The 14,039-nt window shown below is 39.8% G+C and overlaps 2 protein-coding genes across 6 annotated transcripts; one reads left to right on the top strand and one right to left on the bottom strand.

Annotated features, from left to right (window-relative positions):
• Window positions 1-2,414: 2,414 nt before the first annotated feature.
• supt20 (SPT20 homolog, SAGA complex component) lies at window positions 2,415-11,991 on the top strand. Of its 5 annotated transcripts, none has more exons than XM_055148924.1 (24): window positions 2,415-2,513; window positions 2,984-3,078; window positions 3,191-3,226; window positions 3,307-3,432; window positions 3,663-3,789; window positions 3,889-3,992; window positions 4,081-4,197; window positions 4,333-4,386; window positions 4,457-4,596; window positions 4,695-4,851; window positions 4,994-5,050; window positions 5,136-5,213; window positions 5,362-5,531; window positions 5,605-5,637; window positions 5,723-5,837; window positions 5,927-6,032; window positions 6,784-6,939; window positions 7,025-7,334; window positions 7,465-7,571; window positions 8,620-8,675; window positions 9,020-9,094; window positions 9,425-9,509; window positions 10,178-10,266; window positions 11,100-11,991. In XM_055148924.1, exons 2-24 carry the CDS (start codon window positions 3,076-3,078, stop codon window positions 11,247-11,249), a joined length of 2,451 nt encoding a protein of 816 aa, XP_055004899.1. In that variant the 5' UTR covers window positions 2,415-2,513; window positions 2,984-3,075; the 3' UTR covers window positions 11,250-11,991. The 5 variants fall into 5 exon arrangements, with proteins under 5 accessions (XP_055004899.1, XP_055004901.1, XP_055004898.1 ...); XM_055148923.1 differs by having other exon boundaries at window positions 2,416-2,591; window positions 8,984-9,094; XM_055148922.1 differs by having other exon boundaries at window positions 2,416-2,513; window positions 8,984-9,094.
• Window positions 11,921-14,028, bottom strand: exosc8 (exosome component 8). Its single transcript, XM_055148933.1, has 11 exons — window positions 13,944-14,028; window positions 13,623-13,659; window positions 13,478-13,541; window positions 13,314-13,387; window positions 13,190-13,235; window positions 13,014-13,119; window positions 12,893-12,938; window positions 12,728-12,824; window positions 12,505-12,625; window positions 12,322-12,428; window positions 11,921-12,130 (listed from the first exon to the last, which is right to left on the bottom strand). Exons 1-11 carry the CDS (start codon window positions 13,958-13,960, stop codon window positions 12,012-12,014), a joined length of 834 nt encoding a protein of 277 aa, XP_055004908.1. The 5' UTR covers window positions 13,961-14,028; the 3' UTR covers window positions 11,921-12,011.
• Between the last annotated feature and the right edge of the window lie 11 nt (window positions 14,029-14,039).

Raw genomic sequence — 14,039 nt, forward strand, 5'->3', positions numbered from 1 at the left:
ACTTTCCTGGCACACTCATCTCATTATCAGTCATTAGTTCTGCAATGGTAAATAATAATCATTTTCATGATTCTGTTGTCATACAGTTGGTATGCAAAAGTGTCAAACAGAAACACCACATCAAAGAAAAACATATAATTCAGTGGACTCCCATCAGTTTAAATGCATGTTACCAATATGTGATAATTAAGACAAAAATGCTATACAACAGATGTTATAGCCAATAAAATCTGTTATAAAAATGACCTAAAATCTTGTATCTTCTTTATTGGGCAATTCAAAGCTGTACTTTATAGTATAAATAATTGTCCATTGATGTTGGTTTACCTTTAATTGAAGATATAACATGTATACATATATATCTATCTTAAAGTTGATGTGCACCTTGCATCAGTTGGAATGACTGAAGTTCGGTACTTGAAGAGAAAAGGTATTCACTTTTAAAACTTTTGGCCAGCAGACAGAATTCAATTTACCTACCTGCATGACTGAGGGATTACACAGACATTTTTGAAGAGGACATTTTTCTTTTTGGATGCAAAACTGGAATTTGGTTTTGGATGTGGCTTTGCTTGACTTCACTCGTCATTTAGAAAGTGTCAGGCCCATCACTTTCAAACTAGCTCTATTTGACCAACTGTCATGGATTGAAGCAGTACAAAACAGTTCTTTTATTTTGATGGTCATTGATCTGTTTTATGGAACAGATGAGGCATTGGAAATTTGGACCCATTCTCGCCAAAGCCAAGATGGATGACATAGATTAGCTCCAAGACTGAGGTTCAGTCAAATGAATGAGGTAAACCTTCAATGAGGATCTCTGTACCAGCTTGTCTGACATCCGATATTAGGCTATGCTCTTGTATAAGATCATTCTAGAGGATTAAAAACAGAAGTAGTCTACCTTTATATTTCTACACATCAACAGACTGTAACAAATAGAGCATCATAATTAGTTAAAATATTGATAAAGTAACTACCATTTAATGGAGAGACCACTGGTAATGGTCTTACAAAAGTTCTTCCAGGGATATAGTGGCTGGTCAATTTATATTATATTTGAGTGGGTTTTTTGTTTTTTTTTTTTTTTTAGTTCTTAATACCACAGTCACTAAAGTATAAAAATAGTATAGTATTAAACTCAGTGAGTGACCTGACGTGCTCTTTCTCTCAAAAAAAGAGTATTCTAAATCTGTGCTTTTTTCTCACACAAACACATAAAAAGACAGACAGCATATGATTATGGGATAATAATATTCACAGTCCAAGTGTTGCTAGATTTGGGAAATGCTGAAAAACAGCCATCAATAACAAACCTCAAAGACCCCATTTGTGGTTAGACTGGCTTTCTTATAAAGCCAACTGTACCATTCAATCCAAACCCTCTAAATACCAAATACCATAAGGCTTTGAAAAATGAGAGTGACCATATGCAAGTCTAGTCAGGCAGTGTAGTTTACATGTGCAGGTGACTGCTCTTCTTACCTGAGCCCTGCCTCAATACTTTCTGTAGCATAAAGGGGGTACTTGTGTGGTGTTGAAAGGTATTTGAAACACAACAGCTTAAATGCTTATGTAAAGCACTGTGTAATCACAAAGCATCACATTCTTTTGTTTGGCATGGACTTTGGTTTTCGAGCTTTGCTCATTTGTACATGTAGAGGTTTTGATGTAAGGGTTAAAAGGTAAAGGAGAGGTGATAGGGTCATTCTGAAGATGCCTTTTGACATAAAATCTTACAGCATACTTTGGGTTATCTTATTATTATAATGTAATATACAATTTACATTACATCTTCTAATAGGCTACATTGTAAAGCTCACCTCTTATCATAATTGTCTGTAGGGAACCTATATTTCTAGATAAAGCCAGGCTACTTTCTGTTATCCTGCTCTTCCCCCTACTGTACAAAAGAGGAATTAGAACCAGTGTCTTAGGTCCAAAATGCTTAGGCTATGTAGACTTGGTGCGGCCCATATAATTTCGATAACCTATAAGCTATAACTTCCATACTAGGAGAAAACAAAGACCTGCCTACAAGTAGGCAAATAAATAGCTGATTGAATATAAGTAGGGCTATTACCCTATTACACCATTTTTAACAAAACTACATAGTATTTAAAAAAAAAATAGAGAGAGACAGATTGGCCGCTAAAGAATGATGCAGACAGACAGACCTACCAGGCGATTCAAACTTAAATTTTGATTGAATGAAAGTTACAATATTTCCTTTTTGGCATATAATATAATAGCCATAGTGTCACTTAAAAACTTGTTTTGCATTAGCATCACAATCGTGATCAATGTTTTGACAGTAGAAGCCTGTGTAAAAGTAAAAGTACTAAACGCCGAGGCCCCGCCCACTACAGGGCAAACCGGAAGTTTAGCTGTTGTTGTCACACTGGAAGAAAATGGCTGCTGCTTCGACTTTTTTTCAATGAAGACACTGATATTTCCATTCCATTTCGTTTTCTTGCATCAGAGTTACGGTCGAGCGCTATGCAATCTAGAAGGCAAGTCCACCCTGCTGGTTGAGATTAATGTTGATCTGTCCGTGGTCATCCTTTGCCTGTAACTTGCAGCTTGCCAAGGTAACGAGCTAGCATGCTAACATTAGCCCTGCTAGCCTCCATGGTCAGGCATCAACGAGCTTGTTGCTATTCAGCCACTCGCCTACTTAGGGGTCCAGTCATCAGAGTTGCATGACACTTATGGCTCAATATTAACGCAAAGACCCCATTTATAAACTTTTCTGATTAATGCATTTCACTGCAATGTTGCCAAATAAATTACATTTAACAGTTTGCATTTATTTCTGAGCTGCATGTGTGTTGAACCTGGCCATGTCCTAGACATGCTTTGAGGCATCACTACACTGTAATAACTTGAGGATAGTCGCTGGGAAAGCACTGGCGGATATGCAGTGTGTACGCGTATGTTTTTGCTGTGCTGCTTGTTTATAATGTCAGGTGTTATTGTGCAGGGCGTGAATGGTCGCTTTAGGAAGGTGACAGTGTGGGGCTGAAAGGACAGCATCGTCTACCGTCACTCCCCTGAAGCTGGCGGTGGACCACAATGGTAATAATTTTTATAGTGTATATAGCTGGTATTGAAGATTGAGCAATAGTTTGTTCAACATAATAGACTTCATATCAGTAAATAGTTATTTATGCTGTTTCTTTTATTTTAGCAACAAGTTCTGGAATATGCATTGGATCGAGCCGAGGTAAGAGCTGTTGTGTTGCAGACACCATTCCCTCATGTACACTTTTTACTGAATTAATTATGCTATTATTTCTCACTCAGTACATTGTTGAAAGTGCTCGACAAAGGCCAGCCAAAAGAAGAATATCATCTGGTGGGAGAAAGAGTTTATATCAGAAGCTCTATGAGCTATACATAGAAGAATGTGAGAAAGAGCCAGAGTTGAAGGTTTGTACACTCTGAGTAATTATTATGTAATAATGCACTTTTTAATTAATATTACTGATATATATATATAAATATTTACCTTGTATTAACCAAGGATGAGTAAAGATACAGTAATAAGTTAACTCGTAGTGACTAGTAATATAACTTGTGCTCAATTGTAATTTTTATTTCATTTATACAAGTACTCTGTATGGTCTTGAGTCTAACACTTTTCTGTCTGCATAATTAAGAATTTAAGAAGAAATGTGAATCTACTGGAGAAGCTTGTGTCTCAGGAATCTGTGTCGTGTTTGGTGGTTAACCTTTACCCTGGGAATGAAGGCTACTCGTTAATGCTCAGAGGAAAGAATGGGTCTGGTAAGAGTAGTTTTGTTTCTCTAATTACTATATAGCATATATAGTAGCTGCTACAACTAATATTCAATATTGCATAATCATGGTTGTGATATCTTCAAGACTCAGAAACAATCCGATTGCCATATGAAGAAGGGGAACTGCTTGAGTATTTGGATGCTGAAGAGTTGCCTCCGATTTTGGTGGATTTGTTGGAGAAATCCCAGGTGTGTGGTTTTCCAGTTGTATTTTTAATGCACTGTATCATTACTGACATTTAATTATTTATGTACATTTACTTTCTTCTTCTCCCAGGTGAACATCTTCCACTGTGGCTGTGTAATAGTAGAGGTGAGAGACTACAGGCAGTCGGCTAATACCAAGATGCCTACTTATCAGAGCAGACATATCCTGCTCCGGCCAACGATGCAGGTGAGATCTAATCATCTAATTAAAAATATTTAAACACTATGGTTAACACTTTTTGCCACATTGGCCCAGTGGTTTTGATACTTACAAACAGCGCAATGGTACCCCCTTCAGTGCACTTTGTCTTATTTTATGTAGACCCTGATCTGTGATGTCCATGCCATGACCAGTGACCACCACAAGTGGACACAGGTAACATGTCTAATTACAAGTTTAACTCCTTATTTACATTATAGATAACTTGATGCAACTTATTGTTTAGGATGACAAACTACAACTGGAGAGTCAGTTGATTTTGGCCACAGCTGAGCCATTGTGTCTGGACCCCTCCATCTCTGTGACTTGCACAGCAAACCGACTGCTCTACAACAAGCAGAAAATGAACACGCGCTCCATGAAACGGTATGAAATACCAATGCACATTGTTGCATTGTGAAATATATATTTTAGTAAACTATATTCTGTCACAAATTGAACTGAGTTTGCTGTGGGTGTTTTAGGTGTTTTAAGAGGCACTCGCGAGCTGCCCTGAACAGGCAGCAAGAGCTCTCCCTTCTTCCTGTCCCTCCACAACTACGGCTCTATGACTACCTCCAGAAGAGGAAGGAGAGGAAGCCTGCTCCTGTCATAGACCTTAAGATCTCCAAAGTTGGCAACGTAAGTATTAAAATGAATATTATTAAAAGAAATTCTTCTTCTCAACCTTTGTCTTAAAACTCTATTATAATAAATAATGTAAGTTAAGTATATGTGTTTTTGTATGTATTTGACTTAACCATCATTCTGGTTTCTCATGCAGTGTGTTGATATGTGGAAACAAAATAACTGCCAATTAACTGTGCCGAAGGAAATTGATGTAAGTGCTTATAACTTGATTAACTATATGCACAATGACTTCTGGGATGCATGATAAACTAACTGCATTTTTTTCTGTGTTTCAGGTTGAAAAATATGCAGTGGTTGAGAAATCTTTGCAGCTAGAAGACTCTCAACCCACGACTGTGATCTGGCCTGCTGAGGTGAATATCAGCAGCATCAAAGCTTTATTGAGAAAGATCTGTATCTTAGTGAATGAATCTGGGGAAAATGTCAAGACTTGCATGTTATTAAATAGGACAAATCAAAGCAGTGTTCATAACATGGGCTTTTTCTTATTTGTTCATTTAGGAAGTTATAGATGACTACACATTTGAATGTGAAGTCGGGGGCCAAGCCCAGAAGACCAAGGTGTCCATCTTTCAGTCGATGGGAGACCCTCTAGTGTATGGCAAGATCTACTGTGCTAAAGAACCAAAGGCAGAAGAGGACAGCTCTGACCTTAAGCTCATACACCCTCCGTAAGCACACATGCAGCAGAATTCAATGTAAACATTTCATGCATTTAATTGTGTATAATTGTGCTCCAAACAGATTTCTCATAGGATCAAAGATAGATGCTGAGCGGTAGGTCACCTAAATTGTTTTTTTTTTTTTTTTTTTACAAGAGGTTTTGGAGACAATCTCACAAAATTGTCTTGTGTGTTTATAGTTTTCTAAATCAGTACAAAGGTGTTTATGAAAGAGACGTGAAGTGTGACGTGAAAATGTCCCATAACTCTGGCAGTGTGGGACAGGGGCCTCCCTCCCCCAATAAAGATAATGAGGTACATTTAAATTTGGTTTATTTTGGATGCATATGTTACTATTATTATCACTGTATCCTATTTGAAATTCTTCTTCATTTGATCTGCAGGGTGATAGTTTTTCTGCTCTGGTCCAGACCTCTCTGTTGGGAAAAGGGGTGAGGCACAAGCCTCCGCCAATTAAAATGCCTTCAGGATCAGGCAGCAGCTCCTCAGGTACATGCTTTGTGTTCAATTCAATTTAGTTTAATTCTGTATAGCCCAAAATTCCAACAACAGTTACTTGAACTTGATTTAGCCAGCAAAAAGTTACAAAATATATCAATGAATCAGACAGGCAGATCAACCAAAATTCAAAGGAAACAAGGAAACAGATAATTATCCCTGTCCTTAAATCTTCGGCAAAGAAAAAAAAAAATGGGGGGGAAGAAACCTTTAGGAGAACCACAGTGAAGGAGAGATCCACCTCTATGGAGTGACAGGCTGCAGATGTGTCTAGAAATGACATCCATTTTCAGATAGAGTTGAAGTCTGCAGGCCAAACTCAACTCAAGATTGTTGGAGAGGGGGTTGATCCAAATAGGGTACGAAACATCTAGATGAGGGGTCATCCAGCCAGGTGAGAGATGGGGAAGATTCAGATCCACAGAACAGCATTAGCATCTAGTTATCACTGGGGTAGTCTGCAGTCAGGCATATGAAACAGATGTCCCTTGTGAATAGCAGGTGAACTGAATAATGAATGTTGTTGACAGGCAAAGTGGGAGGAAGCAGAGGATAGTGCTCAAGTTCCTATACTTCCCCCAGCATCGTTGCTCCTAGAGCAGCATAGCCAAATATATGGGTCTAATTTCTTCTCCTAACTGACCTGACCTATTTGAACTTGCATGAATCACTCCATATAGTGATTAGATAGTTCTGTTTTTTTGGGGTTCCTTTACATTAATGGTGCAATTTTTACTTTTAGGTAATCCGTACAATTCTCAAAATACCAGTGGTCTACTTAAGTGCCCTACGCCGCCTCCAGCCAAAAGCCAGTCTCTGAACAGGAAGCACTCCATAGAGTTAGGTCAGGTGGGCCTTTTGTCACCTGCCTCCCTCTCCCCCATGGGCTCCACACAGAGTAAGTCTATTATTAGAAAAGACAAACAAGAATAATTTGTTATTAAGGTGATGTGTTACTTCATGCACCTGTTCTTCTTATCCAGGATCAGGAACCCCAAAGCCATCCACCCCCACACCAACTAACACGCCCTGTTCCACACCACATCCTGCGGATGCTCTGACTGCCCCTCTGTCAGTGACCCCTACCCCCTCTGACTCCACACTGCTGCAGAACCAGTCTCAGCCTGCCCTCCTACCCTTTGCTCAGCAACAGTTGGCTCTGAGCCAGCCTCTGCCTGTTATGACCATTCCCCTGCCCACTATGGGGACGTCCATCACAACTGGGACCACATCATCTCAAGTCATGGCCAATGCCGCGGGACTCAACTTCATCAATGTAGTCAGCTCTGTCTGGTGAGACGCTCAAATTTGTATAAGAAATGTGCCTAAGAAGTAATGTACAACAGGCACATTGGTGCACTATTAGTTTGAGACTTTTGTCTGAATTGAAGATAAATAATAACATAGTTCTGTCATTTTGCAGCAGCCCACAGACACTAATGAGTGGCTCAAACCCAATGCTGGGCACAGGCCTTAATCTGAGTGGACTACTGCCCCCAACAGGGCTCATGCCGTCTGCAGCACAGTCTGGTAAGTTCATGTGTGTCAGCTGCTTTGTTGGGCTTCAGAGAACGTCAGTACAGATCAGTATTCATTCATTCATTATAGTGGTCTTTGACAAACTTTATGTATTAAATGAATTATGTAACTGAACCCAGAAATGGAGCGCCACAATAATGTTTGTTTCAAAAAGTATAAATACAGTAAAATAAGATTGTGTCCTGATTAGGTACTGATTTGAGCCCATTTTAGTCCGGGTGTAGACTTGGTTTGGTTGTGTCCTCGTCCTGGTCTTTTCCAGGTTATTCCTGGTTTAGTCACAATTTAGAACAACTTTTTCGATGTGCTATATATACTATATATAGTGTAGTACACAGTAGTTTAGTTGGTTGAGCGGTCAGATCCACTGACCCACAGGTTTGTGGCACAATTTCAGCTCCCACAGATGAATCCTGTCGTTGTGTCCTTGGGCAAGACCCACTTCACCCCCTGTGTCTGCGTCATAGACTGTATAAAAGAAGTGGACTAAGCGAGTGTGATGTCACCCATATCGTTTAGCGCCACTCAAATGAGGCTCGCGATGCTCACAGTTACAGGAGCGAATCTGGAGCCAGGCTCTATGTAGAGCGGGTTAATACGAACATTTTAAAACCAAAATGACAAGACTCGCTGCAGCAGTTACAGAGAGAGGGGTGATAAAATCCTAATGTAAGTCAATTGGAGCCAGGGTCAGAAGGAGCCAGAAGAGCCTCCTGGCAAACTTCCTATTTGGCACATGTCGGCTAGTGTGTTAGCTGTTAGCTATGTCCACTCATATATACGTCTATGGTCTGCGTACGTTGGTGTGTGTGTGTGTGTGTGTGTGCATGCATGTGTGCATGTGCGTGTGTGCATGTGTGTATGTGAATGGGTGAGTGGTTCCTTGTTGTAAAGTGCTTTGAGTGTCTTGAAGGTGGAAAAGTGCTATGTAAAAAATGTGACCATTTACCATTATCACGAGTGTTAACAGACTATAGGGTCTGTTAACACGTGTGATAATGACAGCCATTATGCACCTACATTTTTTATCTAATTTTAGGAAGTCCTTTTGGCTTGAACAGTAGTGCTGGTTTGAGACCGCTGAATCTGCTGCAGGTAAGACTCTTTTTATCCCTGTCTCATGGCACTTAGTAATAAAGTGTGCTGCATGAGTTACTGGATTATATATTCCTGCTGTAATACCCCTGTGAGAGTAGTAGTAATTATTTAAAAAGCTTATTTCCTTTCGTGCATCTGTGATTGTATTTTAGAGTTGTAAAAAAAAAAAGTGTTTATCCCTGTGTTGTTTTTTTGACTGAAAGTATTTCCCCTTTCCCTCTATTGCCCCTGTCTGTGCATCACCTCTCTCCTCTGTCCTTCTCCTTTGTGCTCCCTCTTTACTGTATGTGGGCATACACCTCAAGATTCCCACTGGTCCTCTCATCTTTAACTCTCTACAGCAGCAGCAATTGTCTCAGTTTTCCCCTCAGCAGAGCCAGTCTGCAACATCCAGTCCACAACAGCAGGGGGAGACGGTGAGCTTTCGCACAGGCACTGCAACATCAGCTAAAAAAGCTACTAAATGAGAAAGAAATGCAAGACAGCAAGACATAATCTGTACATTGTTTAGCCATTCTGAGACATTGTTATATTCATGGTAAAACTGCTTGAGATTATGTCAGACAGTTCATTCTATGTGTGGTACATTATCTACCCAGACAGTTTTTTTCTGTGCCATGATTTTTGTCAAGGAGGCAGATGCTGGGGGGCGGGGGGTTAACAGTTGAAACCTAAACATGTTTCTGGCTCATGGTTCAAAGTTAGGTACAGGCCCTTTAACTTAAAACGGGTGATTTCCTTTTCAGGACAACCAAGGGGCAGATCAGAGTTTAGGAAACCAGCAAACGGCAGTCATCAATCTTGGAAGCTTCATGTCTCCTTCAGCTGCAGGTAGGACAGTGTGACCACACTCCTAACCCCAACTGTCTCCATTTATTTTCAACCAGTCGCTTTTTAGAAATCATTAATCAGACACATGTAATTAATGAATTAATTCATTATTTTTTACAAATGTTTTTGATATGAGCCTTTACAAGAAACATTTTGAGGGTGTATCTGTTCAAATATTCAATGAATATGTTAATGGATATCTGTATCAAGCCCTGACAAGACAAGGTCTAATGATTTTAACTATGATTGTACTGTGTTTTCCACATAATCAAGTATTTCACCACAATCAAGAAACACTGAATTTTCCCTCTTTTTCTGCTACTCCTTATTTTTGCCCCTATCTGATCTATCTGATCTTGCTTCCTCTTTCTTCCCACTGCCCTGTTCATACTGTACTCTTGTACATAAACCTTGCATTATGCTATAAATCCTACCAATTCCATTCAAAACCCATGCAAAATCTTTTACCTTTCAAATGTTATGTTAACCCTTGAATCTTAACTATATTTTCTGTGCTGATATGCTTTACCTAACCAAAAACATCTGTTATCAAACCATGCCTTCTCCTTTTGGCCTGTTCACATTTCCATCTTTTCACTCTTGCCTCTCTGCCTCCTCCGCCTACCTCCATGGGGCATCCCTCTGCCTCCTCCCTCCTCCCTCCTTAGTGCTGTCCCAGTTGGGCTGTGGGCTGGACGGGTCTGGGCCCCCGCTGCCTTCTCCAAGGCTTCAGCAGCAGCACCAGCCACAGATCCAAGTAATACAGCAACTTTAACAACTTTATACACTTACATAGACTAGTCTCATTACATTCATTTTACACATTCATATAAACAGTTTTATACATTTTTTTTATTATGAACAAATCAATCAGTTTGGCTATGAAAATGTGACTATTTACATTTATGGGTTTTCAGAAATATGAAACACAACTGTTATTATCCATTGTGTTCATTTGAGTGCACTGCAGTATTTCATGTCTTTTTGAATTTGTATCATATGTTGTTGATACTCTCCACACCATTCACTTCATCTTGTGTTGTTTGTTGTAAATGTTTTCTGACAAATATGGCAGCCCACTGGAGCTTGCGGCACTTCCCATGGCATTAACTAACAGTATGTCCAAATGGCACAAGTGTATTTGCCATTAGGTAGTTGGCTTTACAAGTCATAGCATATGTTGTTACACTGTAAGCATGAACAGAAATATGTTTTGGCCAGTTGAAGTTGCTGACTTACTATGAGCAGAGAAGCACGTTTGCTGAGCTGCATGTATGTTATTGTTAAGACCACAGCGTCACGCGCATTACTGTTTAATGTGTCCAGAAGCCACCGGTGCTGCTCATCGTACCTGCCTCACTCCAACACAACCCAACGTGCCCCGTCTGTTCCTCTCCTGTCCTGCTCCTGCCACCATTAAAACCCTTTGTTTCTGTTGTATGTCATACAAAGCTTACTAACACTGCCACATAAAAAAAAACTCTGTTAGCTTAGTGCTAGTCTGCCAGTCTGCAGCTAGACCAGTCTGTGTTTGCTCTAAATCATTTAGTCCTGATATTGATGTATTTCTCTTTTTTTTTTGCACTACAGTTGCAATTCTTGCAGCACCAAATGCAGCAGCAGCAGCAAATGGCTTTGGGGGCAGCAGCTCCAGCGGGGGGAGCGCCACGGCAACATACCGCCAGTCAACCAAGAAGTAAGAGGAAGAGGAGCACGCCGCAACCCCTGCCCAAGACATGACAGGCCCACATCCTGCACCTAACGGACACAAATGATCCATACTGTGCTCTTGTCTGCCCCACTTTGGAGACTGCAGGCAAAAACACTGATTTGTCGATTTGTTTGTCTTTTATAGCTGACAAATGTGATTTGTAATGGTTGTATGTGGTTTTGGAGAACCAAATGGGTTTTTAGAATGGAAAGCACTATGCTGGAGGAACCTTAGTAATATTTTTGAAAAGAGGGTTCTTGTAGGTAGCAAGCTTCCACAATAATGTATTATCCTTCAGAAGACTTCTCTGGAGGTATGTGGAGTGAGAGGATCTGCTGCATAGCCCTCTGCTCGGTCGACCCTGGTAGAAACTGCCCTTTAAGCACGGATCCCAGCTGAGCGTTTGACACCAAATCCTCCACTGAACTGTTACAAAGTGAAATGCAAATCAAACTTCGGAGTAGTGCCTGGGGCAGCCCTCTACCTCTCAGTGTGTTGGAAGTCTTTCCTGTTGGGAAACCTGGCTCAACAAAGGACTGAGATCAACATGCAAGATGGTGTTCACTGCTTTTGTACAGCACATTTTGAAAAGACATTTCCTTTTACATAGATCAGGAGCCATGAGTAATTCTTATGAGATATCAACTGAGCGTGTGTGTGAGGCATTTCTGGACACTGAGAAATAATTTTTTAAGCAGTCTTTGTCAGCAGTTTTATTGTTATTAAAAAAGAATATATATTGACAGTGGAAAATACAGCTTTTAGATAAAACGTCTTTTGTCTGAGACTCTTCATTGTGGTGTCTTCACACTCTGTAGGACTTTATCAATGAGCTTCTGTATTTCTCTCTGTCGAACCACTGCACGGTTTATGCACTCCTGCAGCTTCTCTCCTGATAATGATGAACCGCCTGCACCAAAGGAACCCGTACATTTTAATCATAATACAATTTGTTTTCAGTATAACTCCCAAATACCCTAAACTGGTACAACTTTAAGAATAGGAAGAGAAATTGCCAAATATATTATGATATAAAGTAATTTCATATATTTAAATATCAGTTCAATAAAACATTTAATAAGTAAACCACACGTCTCTCACCTGGTTTGTGCATTGAACAGAGACGCTCCTCCTCATCTGTCACTACAGTGAGCTGTGCTGTCAATAGGCTTTCCTCCTCTGCAGTTGGATCCACAATCACGATAGATCTGTTTGTAGTGTGGGAATAGTTCACAATTAGACCCATCACTACTGTGACACAAGACTTGCAGAAACCAAACCTACTTGTCAAACACCCCAAAAGACGAGCCCACTGGATGTCTGTGAATCTGCATTTCATGTTTTTTATCAAAATTGACTTCAGGCAAACAAGTGTCAGGGCTAATGGTGACTTCTGGTAGTTGTGCTGTGAAACACAGAGAAACCATAGTTAGAAAAGACTTTAGCCCGATAACAATAACAAGACACGGCCTAGAAACATCTATTGTTTGAAAAGAAAATCACGTACCGTTTTTTAAAGCTGCCAAGAGCGCAATTATACAGGCATCAAGGACATTTCCGTCATGGTCAAGACACATCAAGTCACAATAGAGCACCCAGCACACAGTAACATCAGATTTCAGTCATTTTAATAATGGACTTTAAATACTTAGAGACAAGTAAATTACAGTACCTTTCCCCTTTCAATGCACAAGTCTTCTGTTTTTATTATTTCAGAACTGTAAGACATAGTGGGTTTATCAGAACAAGAATATTAATACATAATGACATTGTACTGTGCTTGCATACTTAACCTTTCAATTACATCTGCAATAAACTGACTGGCAGCCTGAGCTTGCTCTCCTGGAGGCCCTGGACGAAACCGAGAGGAGCACAGAGGAGGTAAGTCCACATTTGGCACTAAAAACAGAAGATGACATTGTTATAAGATGTTTATCAAATGTACCCATATATTTAATGTTCAACTTACCCATATAACCTTTACCTGGCGCCTCAACTGTGGGGTTTGATAGTTCCTTCCAAGAAAATCAACAGACATGTATTTATTTTACATGTATCACTACACTGAAATGCAATATTGTATCATTTTGTACCGCTTTGATGCCACAGATGACAGTGGTGTTTCCGAGTTTCACCAGAGCAGAGCCATCTGCTGTGGATATAGACCCTGGGGAAAATATTGACCCAAGTGAACATACTTTGCATTGTATTTCAGAATTGTATAATACCCATGAAGTAAACCATCTTAGAGCCTCACCTATGTTCAATGTAGTGGCTCTGAACTCTGTCAGCTCACGTCCATCAGACCGACAGTGTTCTTTCTGTTATAAATAGAAAAGGTTAAATAATTTTAAGTAATTTTCTTTCACATTACGTTATTGACCTGATACTGGTTTTCTTACCAAAAAGCTCCTGTGATACTCGAGCGGTTCTGCAGTTCTACAAACACAAATAAAGATAAGACTGTTACCTTAGGTTTTATTGAGTAGATACCTATGTATAGCCTATGCGGGTTTTTTTTTTTTTTTTAATTACTAGTGTAAGGAAGATGGAACCTTAGCCACAACGATGCACACTCAAACTAGGGCTTTGCAGTGCAATCTTTGCCATTAGTTACAGCTCAATTGTTGACAAGTACAAGATGACGTTGATTTTTACGCATATTTTTTACAGAGATCAAATGTGTATTTAAAATAAAAAATGTGCTTTTTGTGACATCTTACTTGAATCCAGCCGCCATGATGTTTTGATTGAACACGTGAATGTGCGCTTATACTACGGAAGCCGAAAAGCATTATTTGTAAACTCAATGCAAAATT

This window comes from Boleophthalmus pectinirostris, unplaced genomic scaffold (genome assembly GCF_026225935.1).
Source record: "Boleophthalmus pectinirostris isolate CB_2022bp ecotype Guang Dong unplaced genomic scaffold, ASM2622593v1 HiC_scaffold_12, whole genome shotgun sequence".
Taxonomy (NCBI): Eukaryota; Metazoa; Chordata; class Actinopteri; order Gobiiformes; family Gobiidae; genus Boleophthalmus; species Boleophthalmus pectinirostris.

What these genes read in the sequence shown, in the direction of transcription:
- supt20 (XM_055148923.1), top strand. An exon ending in AGAAAGAGCCAGAGTTGAAG is followed by an intron (nt 3,433 to 3,662) that starts GTTTGTACACTC and finishes TGCATAATTAAG; the next exon opens with AATTTAAGAAGAAATGTGAA. An exon ending in ATTTGTTGGAGAAATCCCAG is followed by an intron (nt 3,993 to 4,080) that starts GTGTGTGGTTTT and finishes TTCTTCTCCCAG; the next exon opens with GTGAACATCTTCCACTGTGG.
- exosc8 (XM_055148933.1), bottom strand. An exon ending in AGTATCACAGGAGCTTTTTG is followed by an intron (nt 13,542 to 13,622) that starts GTAAGAAAACCA and finishes TATTTATAACAG; the next exon opens with AAAGAACACTGTCGGTCTGA. An exon ending in ATTGCAGATGTAATTGAAAG is followed by an intron (nt 12,939 to 13,013) that starts GTTAAGTATGCA and finishes TATGTCTTACAG; the next exon opens with TTCTGAAATAATAAAAACAG.